A 23,363-nucleotide genomic window follows, 5' to 3' on the forward strand; every position below is an offset into this window, starting at 1 on the left:
ACAAAGGATATTATTGTTCAACATTGTAAAACAATGCTAATACAGAGAATGATATCATAAAGATAGCATAGCTTCTTGGCTGATACTTTTACTGCATTTTAGTGCATTTAATGTGTTTTGAAGTTGTAAAGTCACTCAAGAATTTGGTATATAATAGAAAACCTAAAAAAGCCTTAATTACAGCACTGCAGAAATGACAATATAATAACTCACTGTCAAATGCAAGATAAAGACAATTCCATAAACAAAGATAAAATATTCCTGCTCAAAGCCTAAAAAACAACACTTCCTATGAAAGCTAACTCCATTACGCTAACAGCCGAAGTATCCAAACCCCTTTGAACAAGGTTGCAATTTTAAGAGCACTGTTCCTATTCAGTCTGATGACACCTAATGTAAAACTTTGTAATAAAGGGGTTTCCTCTGAAACAGTTCTTAAAAATGAAGTCAGCCCTTACTCTATCACACTCGTCACTATTTCTAAATTGACATAATCCCCTCTGAGAGCAAAACCGTAACAGTGGGAAACTTGAAAGCTATGTTCATTTCACTTGGTTATAATCTCTCTTAATTCATGTCTTCCTGCTGCAGTTTGAAGAATTTTATCAGATTCTAAGTTCGATGATATTTACATTACATTTAGAGGAAAAAACTGCATACACAAAAAGAGCATAAACAACGCAAAATGCATAAATGAAAAGTTCTGCAACTGTACTACACTCTGAAAGTCATAGGCAGGATGGGTCTAAAGGGGGAGAATGTCTGGCTTCCTCACCCATTAGCCTTCATTAGAATGATAACCATTGCAGTATATATTACATTTGTATTAGTATTTGCTGGTTTTTCCTGATAGACAAAATGGGAATTACTGCAGATGCAGTGGTTAAGAGCACTTGATGTACATGGCAAGCATCCAGCTTGATGCAAAGCAGACACATAAAACTGAGACACTTGAATGAAGAACTGAATATTCCATTTGGTTATTATTACATGATCATCAAATCTGAAAAGCACATAAAAGTATAATTACGTAAGTAGTGTCAGTCTGTTTTTAATTTTCAAAAGCATTTTGTATGTTTTTAAATGGGATTTTACCTTACTTGGCTGGAATCCATCGTAAATAATCCATAAAGGAAAACAAAGAGCCCAACAAGGGCAGCAGGAATAAGCATTCCAGTATACCACCCCAACCAGGCAAAATACAGTCCAATTTTTTCACCAAAATATCGCCTACATGAGGAACAAAAATACACACATTGTTTAAATGTAAAACTTATGGTGACCCTACTATCTTCTCCTTCTACTATCTTTAGAATAATTCTAAAAAGGAGCCACAACTATGAGCTTATGTTAAAATTATTGTCTGTATAGCAGTCCTGAATCAATATGTTCTAACTCAGGCTGGCATAATATTCTAATGACACTAATTGCACTCTCACTAAAACAGGTACATTATAAGGATATAACTGAAGTGGTCTGCAATTTTCATGTACTTTCAATGACTAAGTAGATGCACTGATTTCAACAGCAGGAAATTTTCAAATGCAGGAAATTCCCCCCCCCCATATTCATATATATATGTGTGTGTGTCTGTGTGTATATATATATATATATACACACACCACACACACCACAAAAAATTTCTGGAAAGGGATATAATTTGGCATGGCCTAAATATTCCGTACTAAAAATGATTCATGATGGATGATCATATATTAAGATATATTTCAAACTATTATGAGAGAAAATAGTAGACTGAAAAAACAAGTTGAAGATTCAGTCTTAACGCTTCATAACTTGGATATCAGKTGCCAGAAGCGATGAAATGGCAGTGATTGGAAAGTCATGGATGCTACTATTTGATCAGCACAGAATTGTCCCAACACATGCTTAGCTACACAGCCTTTAGCGGGACAATATTTAGGGATAATGATTGGTTATGACTGTCACATCAAGCATAAAATCTGACAGCAAGAAAAATGAAACATTGGTATTCCATGTCCAAGATGAGGAAAATGAAAACACACCACAGTTACTTAACTTTCATTACATATATTTCTCTGCTGTAGAGGTGGCAATCTAGGACATTAGTTACGGAATATATAGAGAGAATTTTATTTAAATTCACACAGAGTCTTCTAAGGAGTTAGCTGTATCAATAGTAGGCTGCATTTCCCCTCCACTGAATCTGGTAACACTGATTATCCACGTGGGTAAGTCATTTGGAGCCATGTTGATATAAAAGGTGCTCTCTTGAGAGGCAAGTGTCTGATCAGCAGACCACTTCAAGGGTTTGTGCTTTAGGTTTCATTCCCCAAGTTGTCATGCAAATGGATTTATGTGCCTTTATGCAGTCTCATTTCAAATTAACAGGTCTGCAGAAAAGACAACCCAAAAGAAATAGCTCATAGAATTTGTGTCTTATTTTGTAATATTGAATAGCTAAATTTTACAGTAAAACCCAAGGACAAGGATTTTAGCACTATGGTTATCATGCTGTTCATACCACAGAAACAAGCTACTTTTCAAAGTATTCATACCTGATTAAATCCAGAGGTTGGTATTTGTACCACATTCCCCACCGTGCCCAACGCTCATATAATAGGTGTCTGTGATTCTGAGCTCCGTGTGTTTTGATGGGATGTCTGCTTTTGTGGCTTCCCTGAAAAACACAAAGAAATAAAAATATATTAGTAGCCACTATGGAAAAGACATACATTTATTAGATATTAGAATACAATTCTAAATGACTATAACATCACTATTTTTAATAAGTAAGTTTCATTTATTATGCACAACTCTAAGGAACGTCATCTGGAGCTAACACATAAGCCTGATGCAAGAGATGTGGTATGAAATGGCCAATTTCTCTAAGAACTAATGACGAAAAAACAGGACTAGACTACAAAGAACAAGTCAACTCCTTATATGGCTTATACGCAGTGTTTGCATTTCACTAATATATGCTTATTTGTATGCTTTAACCTATCTCATTTTTTCAAAATTTTTCATGAGAGGTATATGTGCTATTTTTCTCTCCTATAAAATTTCAAAAATTTCTAGTATGTCAGCTTGATTCTCCTCTCCTAGACATTTTCTTTGACTTTAATCCCTGATTAAAAGTATAGAAAAACACAGTGTTTCTGGTCTTTCTATGGTATTTTTTTCCTAAAATGATGGAAACAACAGAGCTGGCATTATTTTGAAGTCCACACAGGACTCTCTGAGGCACTAAAAGCAAAAGACAGCCCCAGTCTGACTCAAGAGGCCTCCTCCATCCATTGCCTGACACTCCACAGGCTGCCTGACAGCCTCAAAGAACAACCTCATGCTCTGCAGTGCAAAGGTAACACACAGATTCACTAGACCCATCCTAAGCAGAATCTCTTGTATTCCCAATTTTACTCCAAATCTGAGGCAGCACATCTCCTTTATTCCAACATTTTCCAAAAAATCCACATTCCTCTAGACAATGCTTTATTATGTTATTTAGTATTGCTAAAGAATATCTTTCACCAAATAACCCCAAATGAGTCACATCACAGCTTGAGAAGAGCACAGAGTTCCCCAGAGAAGTACTTCGAAGTCAGCAGTCTGACAGATTTTTGAGTCTGGTATATTTAAGTAATTTAGATTTTTAACATTTATTTGAAATCTTGAGCACTCCCTGCAATTGTAAGAAATAAGTTTACTTGTCACAATCTGCTGACCCTCTGGCTTAAGAATGAGTCCAAAACAAAGCAAAACCGGCAGAGGAGTCCAATTCTACTTATTTCCCATCAATACACTCTACTAATGTCAGTAAAGAATCATCAATACAATGTCAACACAGAGTGTGCTCTTTGCAACATCTGGGAAAGGAGCATCAGCTTATTCTCACATTCCCCTGAATGAATAAGTGCAATGCATAAAGCATTACTCCATATCTTATTTTTTTAAATCTTTTTTTTTTGTTTTCTTCTGCTTCTTTCTGCACTTTTTTGCATTACAGAGTCCAAGTCTAATAGTGTTCACATGACAACCGAATTTTCACTCCCATTTGCTTATTTGTTTTAAAAAAATGGAGAACGTTTAACCATAAGTCCTTAGCACCAGTCCAACAGCAATTAAGACTACTTTAAAAGTACTATTTCATTAAGCTTATACTGATACTTAGAGACAGTAGTTTATGACACAACAAAGGAATATATACATGAAAATGGATATAAGGGCATGGTTTTGGAAGTTAGAGAAAGCTTAGCAGGTTTTTCTGGTAGTATGGCTAGCTTTTCCCTAAAGTCAATAACRCCTAATTGAAGCGTTAACAATGATATTCAATTATTTATCTAAAATATTCCTTCTCTGTATACCCTTGTATTCATTTATTAATACCACATAGAAATTTACTCAGTAAATTGGAAAGCACAGGTCAATCCCTGAAAGACAAGATCAAGTCACAATATTCAGCCAGAACCACCACAGAATTCACAGCTGCAATTACAAAGCTGCTGATTGTGTGACCATAGCATGAAAGGCATTTAAGTAAGATGACYGAAGATGCATGTCTTGCTTCTTTCTTTTCAACACACAAGGTCTGGCTGAAAAGTCCTGAAGTCAAAGACAAGTCTTTCATTTATTTCAGTGGTTATCAGTCTTCAGGAGCCTTTAATCTACAGAAGTTATTTTCAAGTAAAAGTTAGCCACAACTACATAGAAAGCACTCAAACATGAAATAATTAACTAGTTTCCCTAACTGTGATCCACCACACATCCTATTAGAAGGATCGAACATTTTGTACAGGGCACGCAGAAATAATTTAAAGCAACTCATTGGAACAACTGATGTTCTTTTTAAGAACTCCACAGGCAATGCCCATTTAAAAAAAAAATTAACATAATATAATATTGTAGGTCAGTACAAAACTGCTCCAGGATATTATTACAATGCCTTAGATAGGAAAAAGTCAAAAAGCCAGTATCAAATTAAGACTATAAATAAAAAAGACTGAACAGACTACATAGTAAAATAGGTTCCAAGGCAAAATTAAAAACAAGTAGGATCTCAGAATGTTAACAYAAGTTTTACTTTAAATAAAAAGAAAAATATAAAATTAATATAAATATATAAAATATATAAATTATAAAATTAAACAGGTTACCTCATGTGGTGGAAATGCAGCTTCATATGTTCCATTGTTTAGTAATCTATTAATACCTAACAAGAAAAAAATGCATTAGTACCCATACCAACTTTTTATATGTTTGATTTCAAGCAGTGCTAATTTTCAAGTTATGTATTGAGAACATCACTTAGTATTAGAAGCACAGGATGCTGTTATACATGACAGTAATCAGCTCTAAGCAAAGCCAATTGTTCACAGTGGTCTTACTGATCCCTCTAGATTTCCGGCTCTGTCAAATTAGAGGGACTTTCTTAGAGCTAGCGTCTGCAGCTTTTCTCTCACGGCTGGATGCTCGTGCCAGACCAAGTTTGAGAACATAGTTACATTTGTGTTGCATTAATCAGAGCGTATGATACAGATTTTATGGCTGACCAGACAATCTAGCATATGGAGAGAGTGGTATGGACACTCAATTCTTGTGGCAGCAAAACCCCTGCAGGGTTAAACGTAACCTGTTGTTATTTTTTAACACAGCTGAAGGAGTTCATCCAAGATCTGTGCTTTGCACCATACTGGCTTGAGCATTCTGATTCAGCTCCTAGGAGTCTTAAAGACAAATCTGCTATATGATCAGCCTGGTAAATAATGAATAAATAATCATTAATAAAAAAAGATGCAATAGCCTTTGAAAGGAGATCTATAGCCAATACCTTCCCCAAGAAATAAATTCTCATGACAGATTTCAGATGTGTTTATTTAAAAATAAAAATTATACTAAAATAATCTCAAAATGAAGTCTGCCATCAGCTTCAATGGGAYTGGATTTGAACCCTTGTTTTCCGTGCTTTTCTTACTACTTCTTTTCTTCCCGAAACACAGGCAACAACTTTCTGTAATTTCTATCAGCATCAGAAATATACAGCTTTAAGTATGCGTGTATATATATCTAATTTTTAATTAAATTCTTGCAATAAAACTGGAAGTATGCACACATCTGTTAATTGCAAATGAAAATGAATAATCAGAGCTTCTGAAAAATAGTACTGTATTAGGAGTATCAATATAGACTGAATTTGATCTTTAGGTCAACTGTCTTTGAGCTGCATGGAGACCTTAAAGAAACTAAGTATAGCTCAGATTGATTCTGTTGGACTGGAACCCCTGTGAACTAACAGAACTTCTAAGACCACTCCTAGAAACTTCTCCTTCGCTATCTGAGGTATACGTTACCTTCGTTATGGCTCTCTATCACACAAAGCTATCATTATGTCTCTAATTTATTTTAAAAATGAGTATATTAGGTGAAAAATGTTGTCAATTTTTTACTGAATCATATAATAATTGGTTGCCATGGTCAGTCAACTCTATTATTAACTGAATAAAAAGATTTTAAGGGGATGGCAAAATTTATTGAGTTTACTCAACTGATACCTTTTCAGGCAAGTAAAGCTAAAAAATCTTTATAGCTTCAAGTCAAGAAAAAAATACAGCATTCTCACCCATTTTGGATTTTCCATCTTCATACTTTGTTCTCTGTAGCATGTGATGCACTATTCTACTTCTTGTGGAGTTGCTGAAGAAGCTGTCTTTATTGTTTATTGTAAAACTATTAAAAAAAATGTTTTTAATATGCAAAACAATGGACAGATGTTGAAACAAAACTGCTCAGTACTTTCTTCTTACAGTGATTTATTGCATCTTTACAGTACTGGGTCACTGCACAAGATATAAGATCTTACACCCCATCTCAGGTCTCAGGATAAATAGTTAAATTTTTCATTATCCTGGTTTATTGTGAGGAAAACAAAGCAACTAAAACTATTTTTTTCCTAACATCTAGATCATTTCTGTTTTAGATATAAATCTAAAACACAAATCAGATCTTCAGAAGTAGTGATCATTCTCAAACTCATCTTACTGATGAATTCAGCATACGTCTGAGTCAAAGAACTATTAGGACTACTATTTAGCATGGAAAAGAAAATCTTCACACACTAGACACTTGAGTAGCAGCTTCACAACCCTCTTCCTTAGAGAATCCCAGGATGGAGCCAAACAAAGCATCCTTTCCCAGATGGCTCAGATTCTGGAAGCCAAAAATCTGACATGCAGGAGCTTTTGCCTACTCAGCTGTGCCATAAGCGACACTATTACAGTTCATAACTTCAGCTGAGTTGGTTGAGAAGTAATAACCAAAACCAGATGATTGACTAAATGTAATACAGTTAATTACGGACAAAATTAAGATTACAATGCAATTACTCTGTCTTTCCAGGCTAGTCAGGTCATTAACGTATTGCTACTTTACTGAGAAGAAAATCCTATTTAGCATATGTTACATTCCTAATTTATGTGAATTTTTCAGTACTAAAAGAATTATCCCCAAATAATTAAAAAACTAAGAAACTGCCAGAAATTTCAAGTCTTTTACTGTTTTGGTCCTTAAAGAAAACTATGTCACAGTTAAACTACGCCATCATCAACATGCTGATTTGAACCCGTACGTATCATAGAGTTGTTCTTCAATGTATATATTTATACTTTCAGAGAAAAAAGTGTTTTTAAAATGTGCATTTGATTAAAAAGCCATTGCCACTGTTTTTAGCTTGCTTCCAGGTTTTCCMAATTTCAACAGATGTCTCAGCTTTTGTCTAAGTAAAATTTGTAATTAAATAAAGAAAACTTGAGCAACTATATGCATTTTGTAATGTAATGGAGAGAAAAACTTCTTAACCAAAAAGGCTGTGTTCCTTTTTCAGTCAAATGTTTGACTATACTATTGAGTGACTGCCAACTACTTAGTAACAGAGAGTAGATTTTATCTTTAAGAGAAAACCAATAGAAAATATCAAATATGACACTGGATATTTGCCAGTGACCATCTGTTAATGGTGGCCTCTATGGCACTTGCTGAGAAGTGAGAGAATGAAAAATCCTTGAGGGCTCTGGTGCTGCGTTTCCTGTTCCAACACTTACTGGTGTATGCGTGCACGGCTAAAGGGTGCTGTGTAGCAATCTGTTTCCTCGAGATCAGGTAGCGCCTCCTTATCAAGCTTCATGGGATTTCTGGGCAACCAACTTTTCAGCTCTCTCATATTCCTCTGCAAACTGAGACAACGAGAAATCAGAATTACATGCTCTCATCTGCATGTTGTTTCTACTTCCATCAGCACATATTTAGTAACACTGCACTATAAATGAAATGAAAGCAGGAATTTTCCCCATTAAGTAACCAAAAGAAAATAAGGAGTTAAAAAGTAAAATTAAGGGTGATGATTTGTGATCTGATCTTGCACACTTTACTCAAGCACAACTCATCCTGTAGTTAGTGAGGTTATGGTTTCAGATGGTACTGCAGTATTGCATCCAGGAAAAAAATGGGGACAACAGAAAAACTCTCTTAATGATTTTTTTTTTAATTAAGTCACAAAATCATTTTCCAAGGTAGTTCATTTGGCAGAACTGTGGACACTTATGCCTCACTCAAGAATGAATCTAATTACTTCCTCTAGCTCCACTGGACAGTACGAGTACAATTTCTCCTCCCTTCCCTGGCAACTCGGACACTAAATAATTAATTTTTTTAATATAAACAAAAGACTGCTCAGGGCCAAATTTTCTGAACCAAATCACTGTCAGCTTCAATAAAATCTTCTTCAAAATTTTCATCAAAATCCATGGGCTGATATTACCTTAGAAAACAGTCTACCCATATATATATAATAAAGGATGCTTTATACAGAAATTGTCATACAGTTTTAGATAAAAACTAGATTAGGTTTCCTGCAGTTTCCTCAGAATTGATACTATAATGCACAAGAACATAATTTTTGTATCCTTATCCCTGTATATATTATATACTGGTAACATTCAGAGCTTTCTTCCACTGGCAACGTGCCTAAGTAGTATCTCAGAACAGGTTTTTTATAGAGGGAAAATCTAGTGCAGTACAGTTAATTTTACAGGGAATGCTAGAATTTACCTTCTTACTACTTCAATTTTGCACTCCTCGAAGACCTATATTTTTCTCATATTGAACTGCAATGAAAGGTGGATATTTAGGGACTAAGTCTCATATTAGAAGAATGTTGTATTATGACACCAGAAGCGTGTCAGAGATCCAGAAAAAAAAAATCTAGATTTTAGAAAAACATTCCCTAAAGACTATTCTTAGTGTGATTTGGCCTTACTGAATATGTATGCAAGATATATAAACATACATATCTTATCTCCGCAAAATGCATAACACTGAGCACCAGATTTTTATCTGAAGTGAATACTTGTCTGTGCTAAGCAGAAGCACAGATATGTGTTTTATAATTAAGAAGAATAGGTGATAACACAGTAAGTTGTGCTCAGACAAGCAAGCTGCTTTTGTGAAAATCTACCTCTCAATATAAAAAAAAAAACAACCCCCCCCATTTAACATTGTGTCAGAAAGAAATCTAAATCAAATGTGGGATCAGAATTTTACATTTCTGTTTAACTTCAAATTTGTAAGTAATCCTGAAATGAAGTAGAAAAAGTAGAATCACCATGATCTCTGAGATTTTTTAGCTGACATAATATAAACAGCATGATATTAAAGTTTTCTGCATTATAAGATTTTTTTTCAGGATTTTTTAGTGTTAAAGGATGATCCATGATAAAACTGAAAATTTTAGTTCAATCTCATTGTCTTTTTTTAAATTATTAATCAGCAAAAAACAATGTCTTCTATGAAATAGTACTGGTAAATCTTGCAAGTGTACTCTTTGGTTACACAGAACTAATCATACATCATATCTAGACATGAAATGAAAAAAAAAATGGAAAGGCTGACTGTATGAGTTATGCATGGTTCCTATAGTAATTGAATGTAGCATGTGATACAAAATTATCAAAATTTTCTTCTTACTATATGTTAGCAAGGTGCTGGTAACATTCTGTATTTAACTGGTACTGCACCTAAGGGACACAATTCTATTTGCTACTAAGCTTTATGAGCCAAAGAATATAACTATGTTCAGAAAGTTGAAACAGAGAAAACTGCATCCCTTAAGTGCCTCCTTTGTTCAATTAATATTTTATCCTGTGAGTTGATTATTTTATTGGTTCCAGGGGAAGCTCTCACAGTACCAAGTTTTACACAGTGTATGCAAGTCAGATGCTGACTTCTGTTATGAAGAAAATATGCAGACTTGTAAGAAAAAGAAAAAAATGCATCTGATTTCTTTTTTTAAAGACATTCTTTTAGAGTTAGTTATATAAAAAAGCCTTAATTATTTTTCTCCCCAAAAATCTAAAAAAATGGTAGATGATTCTTATCTTAAAGAAATTAGCCCTTTTTAAAAAACTCATRTCTCCTCAACGTGCAAAGTAATGAAGAACAACATTGGAATAAATTAAAAATGACATCCACATCACATTTGTGATTTTTCTTCTGAAGTAAAAAGGCTTTTCATGTAAGATGTGATTGCTTTTTCATTACATCACTGGATCACTCCAGAGTTTAGTGCCTTCAGATAGCACAGAATATTTCAACTGAAAAGTACATCTCCCCATGCACAAAAATAATCCAGCACAACAGACCTCTCTTCTTGGCTCATGTTTTACAGCGAGAGAAGAAACTGAAGTTTCATGGAGCTTTCATTCAAAGTGATAACAAGTTCCAGACAATCTTTGATTAAATCATAGGACTACGTATTAGCATTCTTATTCCATCAGAGTGGCTTTTTAGGTCAAAAGTTCACAAGGATTTCTGATTTAATCTACTCAGTTGAGTCTATTCAATAAGAGTAAAAGCAGCAGGATCTGATCTGGTGAAGTCCCTCATGAAGTCAGAAGTTCATGCAATAGGATCAAAAGGTCCCAGTAGAACAGTGCTGCAAGACTTGGGCTGCTCCTTCAGCTAAGCTCTTACTGAAGCCACTCCAGCTGGCACTGTTGTAATTTTAAGCACCTTGGACTATGAGATGTTACTCTTTAACCTGTATACATTTTATTCTTAGATATAAAAGTAAATATTTTATGAAGATGCCTCCAATTTCAGCTTTGCCCAACTCTTGCTGTTTGCCTAAGTTAATAAGGTTCTCCAAAATCTCCAATTTAATTGCACTTTCAAGCTTAACTATACTATTAGGTTTTGTTAGGTTGGTTGTTCTTTGTTGCAGAACTGGCAGTCCAAAAATCCTTGTGGGTAATGTTTACTCAGCAGACTACAGTCATATGCAAATATAGGTGAATGGGCTGCACGGAGAATTAGGGTAACTTGTTATGGGGTAATTCTCTCCTCTGTGCCATTTGTTTCCAGGAGTCAAGGCAGCTTGATTATATTACAATGCTACTTGCAGAATAGGTGCATCTTCAGTCACTTCTAGCTCTTCCTCACAGCCTTTCATTCTTAAACCACATTGACCTAAATGATCTATTATTTCTCCTTGTAAAAGAGCTATTGAAATTATTTGATCAGACTCCATAGTTATCACAGAATGAGATACTAGAACTAAGCAATTGCAATGGGTCAAGTTAGATAATTTTGACAACGATCACCATCCAGTAGTTTGCTGTGTGTTTGCGCCTCTCATACGTTGACAAAGATACACAAGACTGGCCAGAAYTGTCAAACATATGTCACACAATTACAAGGGCCTTGTACTATGTTTTGCAATTGGAAATGTGCTTATTGACAGATTCAATAAATGGACAAATGCTACAATTTCTCCGTAACCAAAAATGGAAAAATGCTAATACAGTCATTCAACGGAAGGACATTAATGATTTGACTTCRTTGTGCAGACTGAAATCCAAAATGTTTTAAAAGTCCTTTTGTAAGGCAAGTTATTGCAGTTCAGTTACTAAACAAACTCTTTTTTGGTTCTCTATCCTTAAAATCCTAAGTTTATTTCAACATTTCACTAGGTACATGAAAGCTGCACATTAAAACAGCTAACTTTGTTTTCTTCAATGTCATTCTTAAATAAAATGAAATCAATGTGTCTGACAAAGCAGACACAAGACTGATTCGTTAGATTATTTACCATTAAATCCGAAAGAGTTCAGACAATTTCTGATATATACTTTCTTTACTTGTATGTCCCACTTTTTGATATTTCCTTGCATTTGAAAAGATTTGTTGAAGGCTTTTCAAATACTGCTCTTTAAGGAGTGCAACACGATTATTTCTACATTTTGGCCATATGAATGGAATTCAAGGGTCACAGTATTGGGCACAATTTTAAGGTTTTTTTTTTTAAGGTATGTAAATAAATAAATAAATATGCAGAGAGATACCACATAGAGACCTCATGTGAGTGACACATTATATGAAATCCATAAGCACTGCATTTACCTTCAGGTTGTTTATTCATAATCCTAATACTCTTTTGCAGGCTTATTTAAGGACATCTGTGGATATATACTTCCACCATATAAACATGTCAATAAATTCATAGAAGTGTACATGTCACAATGGGGTCTAATATACTAATGTTATCACATATTCTTAAATTACAGAAACTCATTAAAAATTTTACCTTTGATACACAATGTTTTTAATATAGTTCTTTATTCTAACTCATATACTTTATCCTCTTATATACTCTACTTACTAATTTAGAAATATTAATRAGATATTTGCTAAATTACAGAGAAGTATGAAAAGTTGTAAGAAACAAAGAAACAATGACAGTAGTAGAAGTTGGAATGATGAGAYGTGTATGACAGCAATTTTAGAGTTAGCTTGCATATTTAGATATAGCTTCTTTTTCACACTATTACTTACTGCACTGGACTCTTTAAAGTACTAGAGAAAATAGTCAGAAAAATAAAGATCCCCAAATTCTCACAAAGTAAATTACAGATAACAGCATTTGTCTCAAATGCAAAAATTATTAATCTGGCACTAAAAGTACTTTTTACTTTGTTCACAGGTACTGTGCGATTTCATTTGCATATTTCAGACACCTGTCCTTCTAAATAAGAAAAATAAWTTATTTAATATCAGGAACTGAGCAGACGGATTACAGATAAAATAAGACCATTTTGCAGTAAAGCTCTCTTATTTTGCCTTTGCATTACAATGCCCACCACTAACATTTTTCATAATGCACATGAAAATGGAGCAAGCATGTGAATGACTGGGAAGAGGAAAAATGCAGTTGTAAATTTATGTTATAAGTTATTTTATTTTAACATATTTTGTTAGTGTATGTATACAAAATTTTATCACTTTACTGTTCAGCAGTTTTTGGTCTATTTTTGTTAACTGATAATCTTGCAAACTGGTATCATGAGACTATATAAATTGTTCCTGAGAAATGATGAGAACTCTTGATCATCTAAAGTAGTAACAGGAGAACTTAAATCAAATGTAATCTCATCTCAGGATTCATCTCAAGAAAACCTGTGGTAGAAAACTGCTCCAGAAGATTTCCCTCACGTAGCAATTTTCATATTTCTTCCACAGTTCATTAGGATTTACACAACATCATTATGTTTTACCAGAGCAACAGGGAGTGATTAGAGCTCACAGTTTCCCCCGTTTCTCCCTTATTCCTCCAGGCTCCTTTTGCCTGCTGCTGTTGCCTCTGGCCTCAACTACCACTTCTCTTGGCTGACAAAAGCAGTAACAAGTGCAGCAGCCACAGCTGAGGTTTGCATACGTTTGCCTCTATTTGCCCTCTCATACCATCCTGGATAAAATTCTGGAGATTACCAAGTCTTTGGTTATTTATGCTATAACTGAATGCTTTTCAAATATTCATACTAATGGCAGACTGAAGTATATCAGATATGCAACCCCATTAAATCCTAGAGAGTTAAAGATGTTTCACTGCAGTTATTCCATCAGCTATGAAATAAATATTCAAAACAGACTTCAACATGTGTCATTGATTTAGTCCTGATCAACAGGACACACATGAGAAAAGTTATGTTTTGCATGTTTAAGCAAATAGCTGACCACCAGAGTTTAGACTATAAGACATGATGTACTCAAAAGTATCTTGCACCCTAAAGGAATACATCTTAGTGACAGAAGATGTAACTATAGAGATGGCTCCAGTATTAAATCTTGCTGCCAGGACAAGGCCTTTTTTTTTTTTTTCCTGGCATGAAAATTTTTGCATTTCTAAAATAAGAACTGGCAAAGCTTTATAGTACTGCATCTTGTTACAGCTGAATATTTTAGCACTTTGAATTAACATATTTTGAGTTTTCAGGAAAACAATCTAAATTCCAAGTTTCTTGGATAAATTTACAACTGCAAAAATGGATTTTCTTTAGCAGGGTGACTATTTGACAAAATTAGAAGCTACACATCACCCACCAACCTGCCCATGGTTTTGCTCCTCCAGTCAGTGTAATAACATTTTTTCCTGAAAGAATAGCAAAAATCAGCTGAGAATAATTAAGTAAGAGACAGTTGAAAAGGACACACATTATCAAAGAAAACTGGACATTTTATAACATGCATTTTCATTGACAGAAAGGTGAAAAACATTTTAAAAAGGCAACTGAAATACAGTAAGTCATTACATTGCTATGATTTCACACATTTTCAAGTTTGAAAATTGTTTCTGACTGGAATTTTAATTTTTGATTTAATTTATACCTATCTAATCACTAATTCATTCACAAGAAACCCACTAGATAGGGTTCAAATGTTGTCACATTAGTATTCACATCATGTGATCTTTCTTAGCATTTCTTTACTCCATAAACTCATTTTAGGAGAATTACCAGGGGCTTCCATGCTATTAAATATTGTATGCACTCTATGCATTAAACACCATGAATACTGGTGTATATGCTTAATGCTATTACTTAATACTTAATGCTATTAGATACTGTATGCACTATCATCAATTTCCCTTGACATTTTGCATGCAACTGAAGAGCATTACATGTCCTTAAAAATCTAAGAACATTACCTGAAACAATCACTTTTATATAGTTCTTTTCTCTCTACCCTTCATTGGTCACAGTAACTTCAAAGAAACCAGACTGGAAATTTTCAGTGAAGTCCAGTGAACTGTTCCAGAGAACAGTTACTTTCAAAACCATGGAGACATATTTGTTACAATACAATATTTTGCATGTCTATTTTAGTTTATTCTTGCCTCCCTCTATCATTTCACATCGCATTTCAGCTATGCAAATGTTTGAGGCCTAGACCCTTCACATTCCTCAGGATACCTGTATCTTTATCATAGCACTCATCTGGAGTCAGTGGTGTTCAGCACCAGGGGTTTTGTTCCTCACTTAGCTCGTCTTGCTTGTACTTATATTTGCCTAAATCCTTTCTATTTCTGCATAGTTAATTTTTTGAGAAATTAAAACAAGATTATTTAGATACTTCAATATAAAGGCTTAACATTGTTTTTTCAGTCAGTGTATACTTTTCCCCCCTTCATTCTAACACATAAATATGGTACTTCAACTCTGGATCCTGCGTAAATAACGTCTCCATCATATGGTAACTTTTTAACCTATAACCATGGAAAAAAGAACCCATAGTTAACAAGATCCACAACTGCTTATCTGGACAGTATTTGAGATCCATTAAGGTACATTAAGGTAATAATGATATGAGTACATTAAAAGAGTAGGAAGGAAATATAGCCTAGAAAATATGCCACCATAAGAAAAACTCTGTATCTACTAATCAGYAGCTTGTTGGCAGCCTGAGACTTGATAGTATTAGGTAGAATTGCAAAAGAAGCAATGAAGAATTATTAAAAGATTTTCAGACATTACAGTTTTGAAAAAAAAGCTTCCTTCATTACCTTAATTTTCCTTAGCTGTTTTGCACTTATAGAGTCCAGCTAAGCTACAGATACACCTAATTTATTCATTACACGCAGTGATAATTTGTTTCACATGGGATACTTGCAGACACGGATAAAATGAATCTTTTGTCTGAGTTTCAGAAATACATCATAAAGCTTCAAGTTTGACTGATAGACCACATATTTGTTTTTAATAAAAAACTCTACAAATCATTAAAAAAGTGTAAATAAGTCAGGATCCAGCTTGGTGCTAAAGTGAGAAATCATATATGAAAGCACTGAGAAGACAACAGTGATTACCACAAAGAGTCTTTTTAAACAGTTAAAACTTCCTTTTTACTTTCAATACTAGGATTCCATATTATATTACATAAATAATGCATACTATATATCTGGCAACGCGTTTAGATAAAATGCTGCACTAAAACTGTGTTCTGGGATGCTGGGTACTCTCTTGGGGAAGAAAAAAAAAGTTCCTTTTCAGTAACAGAGAAAAATTCTTCTTAATCTGTGTAATGATATTATTGAGTTTGTTTAGATTCCTGGACTGAGTAAAATGAACCTAAAAAGTAAGAGTTTAATTCAGGAAACTTATTCTCCATGTATTATTCACACATGATGTCGGCATCTGGTATTTTAATGGCCACAGCTCAAAGCCAAAAGTTTGCAACAGCGTTCAAGAGAGTAASAGCACACAATTAAAGCATTGCAGGGAAAGTTAGATCCCTCTTCCTCAATTACGCATTAAAAATGCACAGTTAGAAGTCACTGATAAATCAGAAAAAATAATCTGTTCTTGGGAAATAACAATGCTAGTCCATTGTAATTATGAGATAATTGTATGATTTGAGCATCCTCTCTCCACTGAATGGAAAATGTGGTTATTTCAGGAAAATAATATATGCCATGTAGTTTAGAAAGGTTTGATTTAAATAAGCAAGCTCAAGATTTAAAACAAACAAAAAGCAGTGCTTTCTACAGAACACATAATTAACTTTTAAAATGTGTTGTTACAGAATGTCATGACAAAACTGTACAGGGCTGTTTTTCCATCCATGTAAAGTCCAGCAGGGGCTAACAAAAACAAAGCTGAAGATAAGACTTCTGTCTCAGGAAGTCTGGCACCCAGAGACTTCAGAAATCAGAGAAGGCATCGTGAAGCAGTGCTCTCAATTTGCTCTGCTTCTGCACTGAACTTTTTAGACTGGCTGCAGACAAAGACAGCACGCTCAGCAAGACGGACCTTTGTTCTAATCTGGTGCGTCCACCTCATGTTCAAAATAAAACTACTGTGTTTAATTTTATTTTAAAGAAGTATAGAAATAAAAAAATAGCCTATTTGAAATATTCACAGTCTTAGATTGTAATTTTATTTCATTCCTATGAAAATCTCTGTTTATAGAGAAAAAGAAATCGTCATAGATTTAATATTTCCCACAGTCCTATTAGGGAGGTAGAGCTGGGCAGTGAACTCTTTTCCTGCCAAAACAATGTGTCGTTCTGTAGTAAAGCTAGCAACAGAATGCAGCAGCACAATTTAGCACTTTTATCTACTTGTGTGTCTGAAATGGGTGGGGTAAAAGCAAGCTGAACAGACAGTCCAGAAACAAAGAAACAYGGATCAGACACACTAAAAAAAGAGAGAACTCTTTACATGTCAATTAATAATATAATAAATAATCAAGATTTTGAATGCCTTCCAAATAAAGTAACTAATTATATAATTATACTCAAATAAAGGTACCAAAATACCAGCTTGCATTTGCAAGCAAACATCTTTTATTATTTACTTTTGATTTAAGAAAGATTTAAGCAAGATAGCACAAACAGCCAAAAGCTTATTAACTGTTAGACAGGAGAATATTAAGGATTAGAAAAGATGTTTAATTGAGATAGTATAAGATGGGCTCAGATCTTTATATTTATGGCAAGTATGAGTCAAACTTCATGCCAAGTTAATGGATACTTTGTGCCTAAATTGATTATCATGTAGAGATTGCTTGATTCTAAAAGATCCACCTTAACATACATCGTAAAACGTTGTCTCACAACATGAGCATGAGCTTAGTCAGTGAACAGATAGATGATTACTCACAAAAATGCTTATTGTTATATTGCTCTATGATTCTTATTCTAGCTTTTCAGAGAAGACTTCAGAGGCAGAGTAGAAAGTCATGTTTCACATTTGATTTTACAAATCAAATCCTCCTGAAGTTTAGAGAAGCAAGAACCTGTTTTTAGGACTGTTAAAGGAAATTTTATTACTTTCCCATTAAAAAAATTGGTTACTAACTATTAAAAAAAAAAAACTAAGCGGAAAGAACACGTGCTGAACAAGGGGGGAATTTTGTAAGAATTCCTCATGCCGACGATTCTGAGAAACTAATTTCTAAAAGAACAGATTACAGTACCTACCCTTCTATAAAAATAAATGTTTGAGGAAAGGAGACACTCTAAATTAACTCAGACATTATTATGTTTCCCTCAAGGTGAGTTTCTAGTARGGGGGGGGTCATCATTGCCTTCCACCCAATTTCTTCTGCTTTTCCAGAGCCCTTAAACAAGTAGCATTGATATGGATATTGATACCTACCAATTGGAATTAATAACTATAGAGATCTATCTACATCAATATCTATTGATATCGATACCGATTGATAGGAACTGATACCTATTAATATTCACATGAAAAAACAGCTCTTTTACATTATAAAAGTTTTAAAGTGAAATCCTGAAAAGTTCAATACTCTCCCAAAAGGAGAATGTGAAAAGGATCATTTATAACTTTTGTATTCATAGGAAAGTTATTAAGAGCTTGTTCTTCTCATGTACAATACAGGAAGAATCCTCCAGCACTTTTGTGTTCATTATCTTCCATGTGAATCAGCCAGTGACTCCATAAATACACACTTTAAATCTGTGGCTTCGAAGCTAGTGTCACATTATCACCAGCTCTTATTATAAGGGGGACCTATTTAAAATGAAAAAGTTGCCATTTCTTTTGCAAAGGTGCAGATGATGGCCAGTTTTATCTGAAGTGAACTACTGATCTGTGAAGTTACTAAAATGATGAATTCAAACCACTTCTAAAACTTAACTTAATGTTGTGACTTCAAGTAACAAAGTGGGAAAGAATGATTTTTTGAATTGTAATTTAGAATGTTTATGTATGGGTGTACACACACACTTCTATATTTAAAATGTGGACAATGAATTATTCAAACTAGATCAGCTCAAATGGCACTTTACAATTATAGTCTTAAACATACAGAACATGACCGTTACAGAAAATATTTTTTATGGAAAGGAATCTGAAGACTTAATTGGATGACAGGTATAGAACTGAGTATTTAAAACTGCTTTTGAGCTAAGGATGCTTCAGAACGCCTGAGTTTCTGGCTTAGGACCAATGAAAGAGCTGCACTGTGATAGCTGAAATCAGCAGAGACATGAAAGACAGAGCTTTTGACAGCTTAAGTGAGAAAAGAGTGTTGTAAAGGTATTCTCCATGAGTCACGCGCAGCTTTGGCATCTGATTACCAGTTTAACTCCTGATGAGGTTGAAAGCAAACAACAAAGCTCTTCTCTCTCTGTAAAGATACAACTACTGGAGTGGAAAACGGACATTTTCTCCTGTAAAAAATTATGCAATATTACAGGTGCTATTAACTTGTCTACAGTATTTACTGCAAAAAGAGATATGATAGGATTTGTAAATAATGGATGCTGAACACACAGACAAAGAACTCACTTCAGGAGTTCATTAACTACAAAAGGAAAGTGAAGGACCAAGAACTCAAGAGATTTCATCTTCTCCAAAGTATGCTAGTATGTGTTATATTGGAGACACATAAGACATTAGCTATTTCTGTCATTTCACTGGCCTTTGGATAAGACTTCAGAAATACCGCCCCGCTACAATGGAGAATAGTTCACCTCACATAGATAATATCTGAAACGCTGTCATAGAGATCCAAAATGGTGCGTGAACTATTAACAGCAGGTTCCACAGGTATATSCTTGATTTGACTTGGAATTAAGCTTGAAAACGAATACTACAGGTGAATGTGAAAAGAACACTGAATATTTTTTGTTTCTCCTCTTCTCTTTCCTTACCATCTTCTAAAATAAAACATACAACATGCCTGGCACAATGCAATGAGGGGATTGCATTTTAGCCTTAAGGTAAGTAATAAATTTTTAATATCAAGCATTGAACTAGAAGTTTCTTAAAATAGTTTCCACAGTACCTGAAAGGCATCCTGATGTTCATTCTTTCTGCATACTTGCACAGCGTCTCCCATGGACAGTGAATTTTAACAAACATGATATCACTGCTTGTAACAGCTGGCTGCAATGAGTAGTAACAAATAAATATACATTAATAATTCAATCCCATGTGGTATTCAGGTTTCTAAAATTGTTCTTCAGGGTCAAATTCTGCTTTTTGGCCCAAAGTGCCCATGCAGGTCTGAAAATACTGTAAGTCCACTGAGCCAGACAGAAGAAAATTAATAACTTCTTTTTCGCCAAACCCTGAGATACTAGCARCTGTCAAAAAGTATTTGTAGGACAGATCTTTGCTCATGACTCCAGCAGAAGAACAAAAAGGCTCTATGCAGTAATTTTTGCCATGGATTAAATGCGTGCATTCTACAATCCCTCAAAATCATCCTAGATGAGCAGTTTCAAGATCAGTGTATGCATCTCCTATTTTAGGAGAATGGCGCTCACATGCTAGAGCTACAAGAACAGCTGAAAGAAGGCTGCAGGTCCCACTTTGCTAGAGTGGTACATCCATGGAATGGTTAAGTAATTGTGATGTCTGCTATAAATTTATAAATGTGATCTCCATATGAATATAGATTTGTCTTAAAAGGACAAGAAATACTACACACAAGTGTTCTCCATCATGTATTGATTTGCACATAAAACTCRAGACGTTCAGCATTACAGGTTTCCATATTTATCTTTTCTGCTTCTATCTCAAATTATTTTCGCAGATGTAGTTGCTTGGGTTTTTATAAGCAAATATTTTGGTAGAGTTGAATCTGATTGAAACCTCTCAAAACACTTGAGTAATGCAATGTTTAGTAATGGAAGATAAAACAAACTTTACTTAAAGAGTTAATAACATTTAAAATATCCACAATCTATCTATCTAACAATTCCATAGTCATTTCATACTTCTACGATAGTGCTTCTAGGATTTTATTTTTCTCAAAAGATGTGAAAAAAAATGCTACTGGAAGACAACTGCACACAAGATATGCCGGATTTAAAACTCTTCCTCCCTAGGATAACTCTCTGAAATATAAACAGAATTCTGAACTTATAAAAACATATCTTTTTCTAAAATGTCAATGCTTATGAATTAGTCCAGCTGAAATTGTTCTGTTTCAATAAATGCCCCCAAAGCTTTTTTTTTTTCTCTTAGGCTCCAAACAGTTTTAAAAACTTAAAATGAAAATTTGAAGACATTGTAACATTGTCAGTTACTTATGAATATCCAACATGCTATATTGTCACCTAATACTTGCAAGAATGACTTTAAAACAGTTAAAACCTGATTGTTTTAACACTGAGCACGGAAGCTAATTCTACTGAGTTGAAGAATATAAATGACAAAAGACACATGAAGTATAGTAACTTACTTCAGAATGGAGTAAACTTAAGCCAGTTTTGTAAATAATTCATGAAACAGCAAAAATCCATGGCTGTTTTCCTTACTCTGATTTCCTTTATTTATATTAATACTGTCATTACCAATATCCCAACCACAAGAGCAACAATTTAACAAATTTTTCTGAAATGGTTCTAGAAGAACAAATAAGGTATTTGTCCATCATTTTATAGAAGGCAGCTGAACATTCCTGAAAATCCACCCACTGCAATACAGAGCAGCATACAAACTACCACACAGCAGGAGCATGGAAAAGAAAATGCAACCGAAGACACAATTCTCTGTTTTTTTTTATGTCAATGCAAATAGCACCTTCTTTAAAAATTTTTTTTGAAAAATTGACTGTGAGCACCCAGACACAATTAGTTCATCTCTTTAATATAAGCAACCATATTAGAAGCCTTGAAGCAATATTAGCATGGAATTTGGGGAAAGTAGACTGTATCAAATCAGAGACAAGTGGGCAAAATCACCTTCTTGCAGCTTTTAATAAAGTATTAAAATTCCTCTTAATACCAAAATTTTCAGTGTATATTAAGAAAAAAGGTTTAACAGTGAAAGCTTGCACTAAGCATAAAATTTAATTTTGCTTTTTAACAATATTAAAGTAATAGGTTTGTTCATTAGCTGTGTGTGTGTTTGTGTGTGCATGCACAGCATTTTAAACATGTACTATTAAACAATTATTCTCGTTCATTTAATAGTATTAAACAAATACTATTAAAACGGTTAACCCTGGTGAATCACTTCAAACTCCCCTTTAGCCAAACAACACAGAGAAATTCCTTTAGAGAAGTACGTTGACAAAAGAACACTTCCTGAGACTGCAACATTGTAACGGGCAAGGTCATCTCAGCTGCTACTTCAGAAGACTCATGAGTGCCATGTGGAGGAGTTACATCAGTTCTGAGTAGAGACAGGTCAAATTTATATATTACTCTAGCTTTATGTCAGATTACTTCTATAAACATCAAATTAAAAAATATGAAAAACTGTGACAAATCAGCCCAATCTGGCTTGGGTGGAAAATATACCATAAAGGAAGAAACAGCCTGACCAGAAAGGCTTGTAAGATGTCAGCAATCTTTTAAAAATTCAACAGAGTATGACAGGATTACAAAGATTGTTTTATACTATGAACTACAAGACTGACCTCTCGTTCTAACATCAAGCCTTCTGCTCTCAAATTCTTCTCAAATGTGCTTCTTTTTTCTACCTGTGGACTTGACTTTTTGTAGACCAAGATGTAATCAATACGTTTTTTGCCATCTTTGAAGAAGAGGCCTGATGATGCCATGGCATTCATTTCAGTCTGGAGATGATAAAATAAATATATGCTAAATATGGCATTCATAAAAACAAACAGCCCCATCATGAATTCCATATAATGAAGCATTTTCTAAAGCATGAAAATATTCACATCTATAAGGGATAAATATATAAAGAATGAGCCAYAAGAACATGCAGTTTCTTATACGTCAGTTGCTCAGGATTTCAAATTAATTAAAATAAAATAAAATGAATCCATGACAACCATATTCTAGCTATTATTTTCAGCTGTGAAAAAGTCTAAAAATTAAGGAATAGTATATCTAAATATGAACTCCTGCCTTTAGTGCACAGGCAGCAGCAGGAGCGCAGTAAGGATACTTTGAAATCAATATTTACTGTTTTATTGGGTGAGGAAGGAAGTGTCATGAACTTTTGCTAGCAAAAGGGAATGTAAATCAGAGGTTGGAAGACAGTTCTTCACCAGCCACAAAGCAAGTGTTTGGTATAAGTAAGTAATTAACACTGGAACCCATTAYG

At 34.1% G+C, this 23,363-nt stretch overlaps 1 protein-coding gene across 4 annotated transcripts in view; it reads right to left on the reverse strand.

Moving 5' to 3' along the window:
- The window catches only part of ANO3 (anoctamin 3), a 226,587-nt gene that overhangs the window by 49,839 nt on the left and 153,385 nt on the right, over positions 1 to 23,363 (reverse strand). For 3 of the 4 annotated variants that reach the window (XM_026073100.1, XM_026073102.1, XM_026073104.1), the window contains 8 exons: positions 22,708 to 22,866; positions 20,122 to 20,222; positions 14,414 to 14,458; positions 8,079 to 8,210; positions 6,602 to 6,708; positions 5,139 to 5,194; positions 2,541 to 2,662; positions 1,096 to 1,230 (listed from right to left, as the gene is read on the reverse strand). In XM_026073100.1, the coding sequence (XP_025928885.1) occupies positions 1,096 to 1,230; positions 2,541 to 2,662; positions 5,139 to 5,194; positions 6,602 to 6,708; positions 8,079 to 8,210; positions 14,414 to 14,458; positions 20,122 to 20,222; positions 22,708 to 22,866 (857 nt within the window). The remainder of the gene's footprint in view (positions 1 to 1,095; positions 1,231 to 2,540; positions 2,663 to 5,138; positions 5,195 to 6,601; positions 6,709 to 8,078; positions 8,211 to 14,413; positions 14,459 to 20,121; positions 20,223 to 22,707; positions 22,867 to 23,363) is intronic. The other variant, XM_026073101.1, reaches the window with a different exon arrangement.

This window comes from Apteryx rowi, unplaced genomic scaffold (assembly GCF_003343035.1).
Source record: "Apteryx rowi isolate R43461 unplaced genomic scaffold, aptRow1 scaffold_360, whole genome shotgun sequence".
Lineage (NCBI taxonomy): Eukaryota > Metazoa > Chordata > Aves > Apterygiformes > Apterygidae > Apteryx > Apteryx rowi.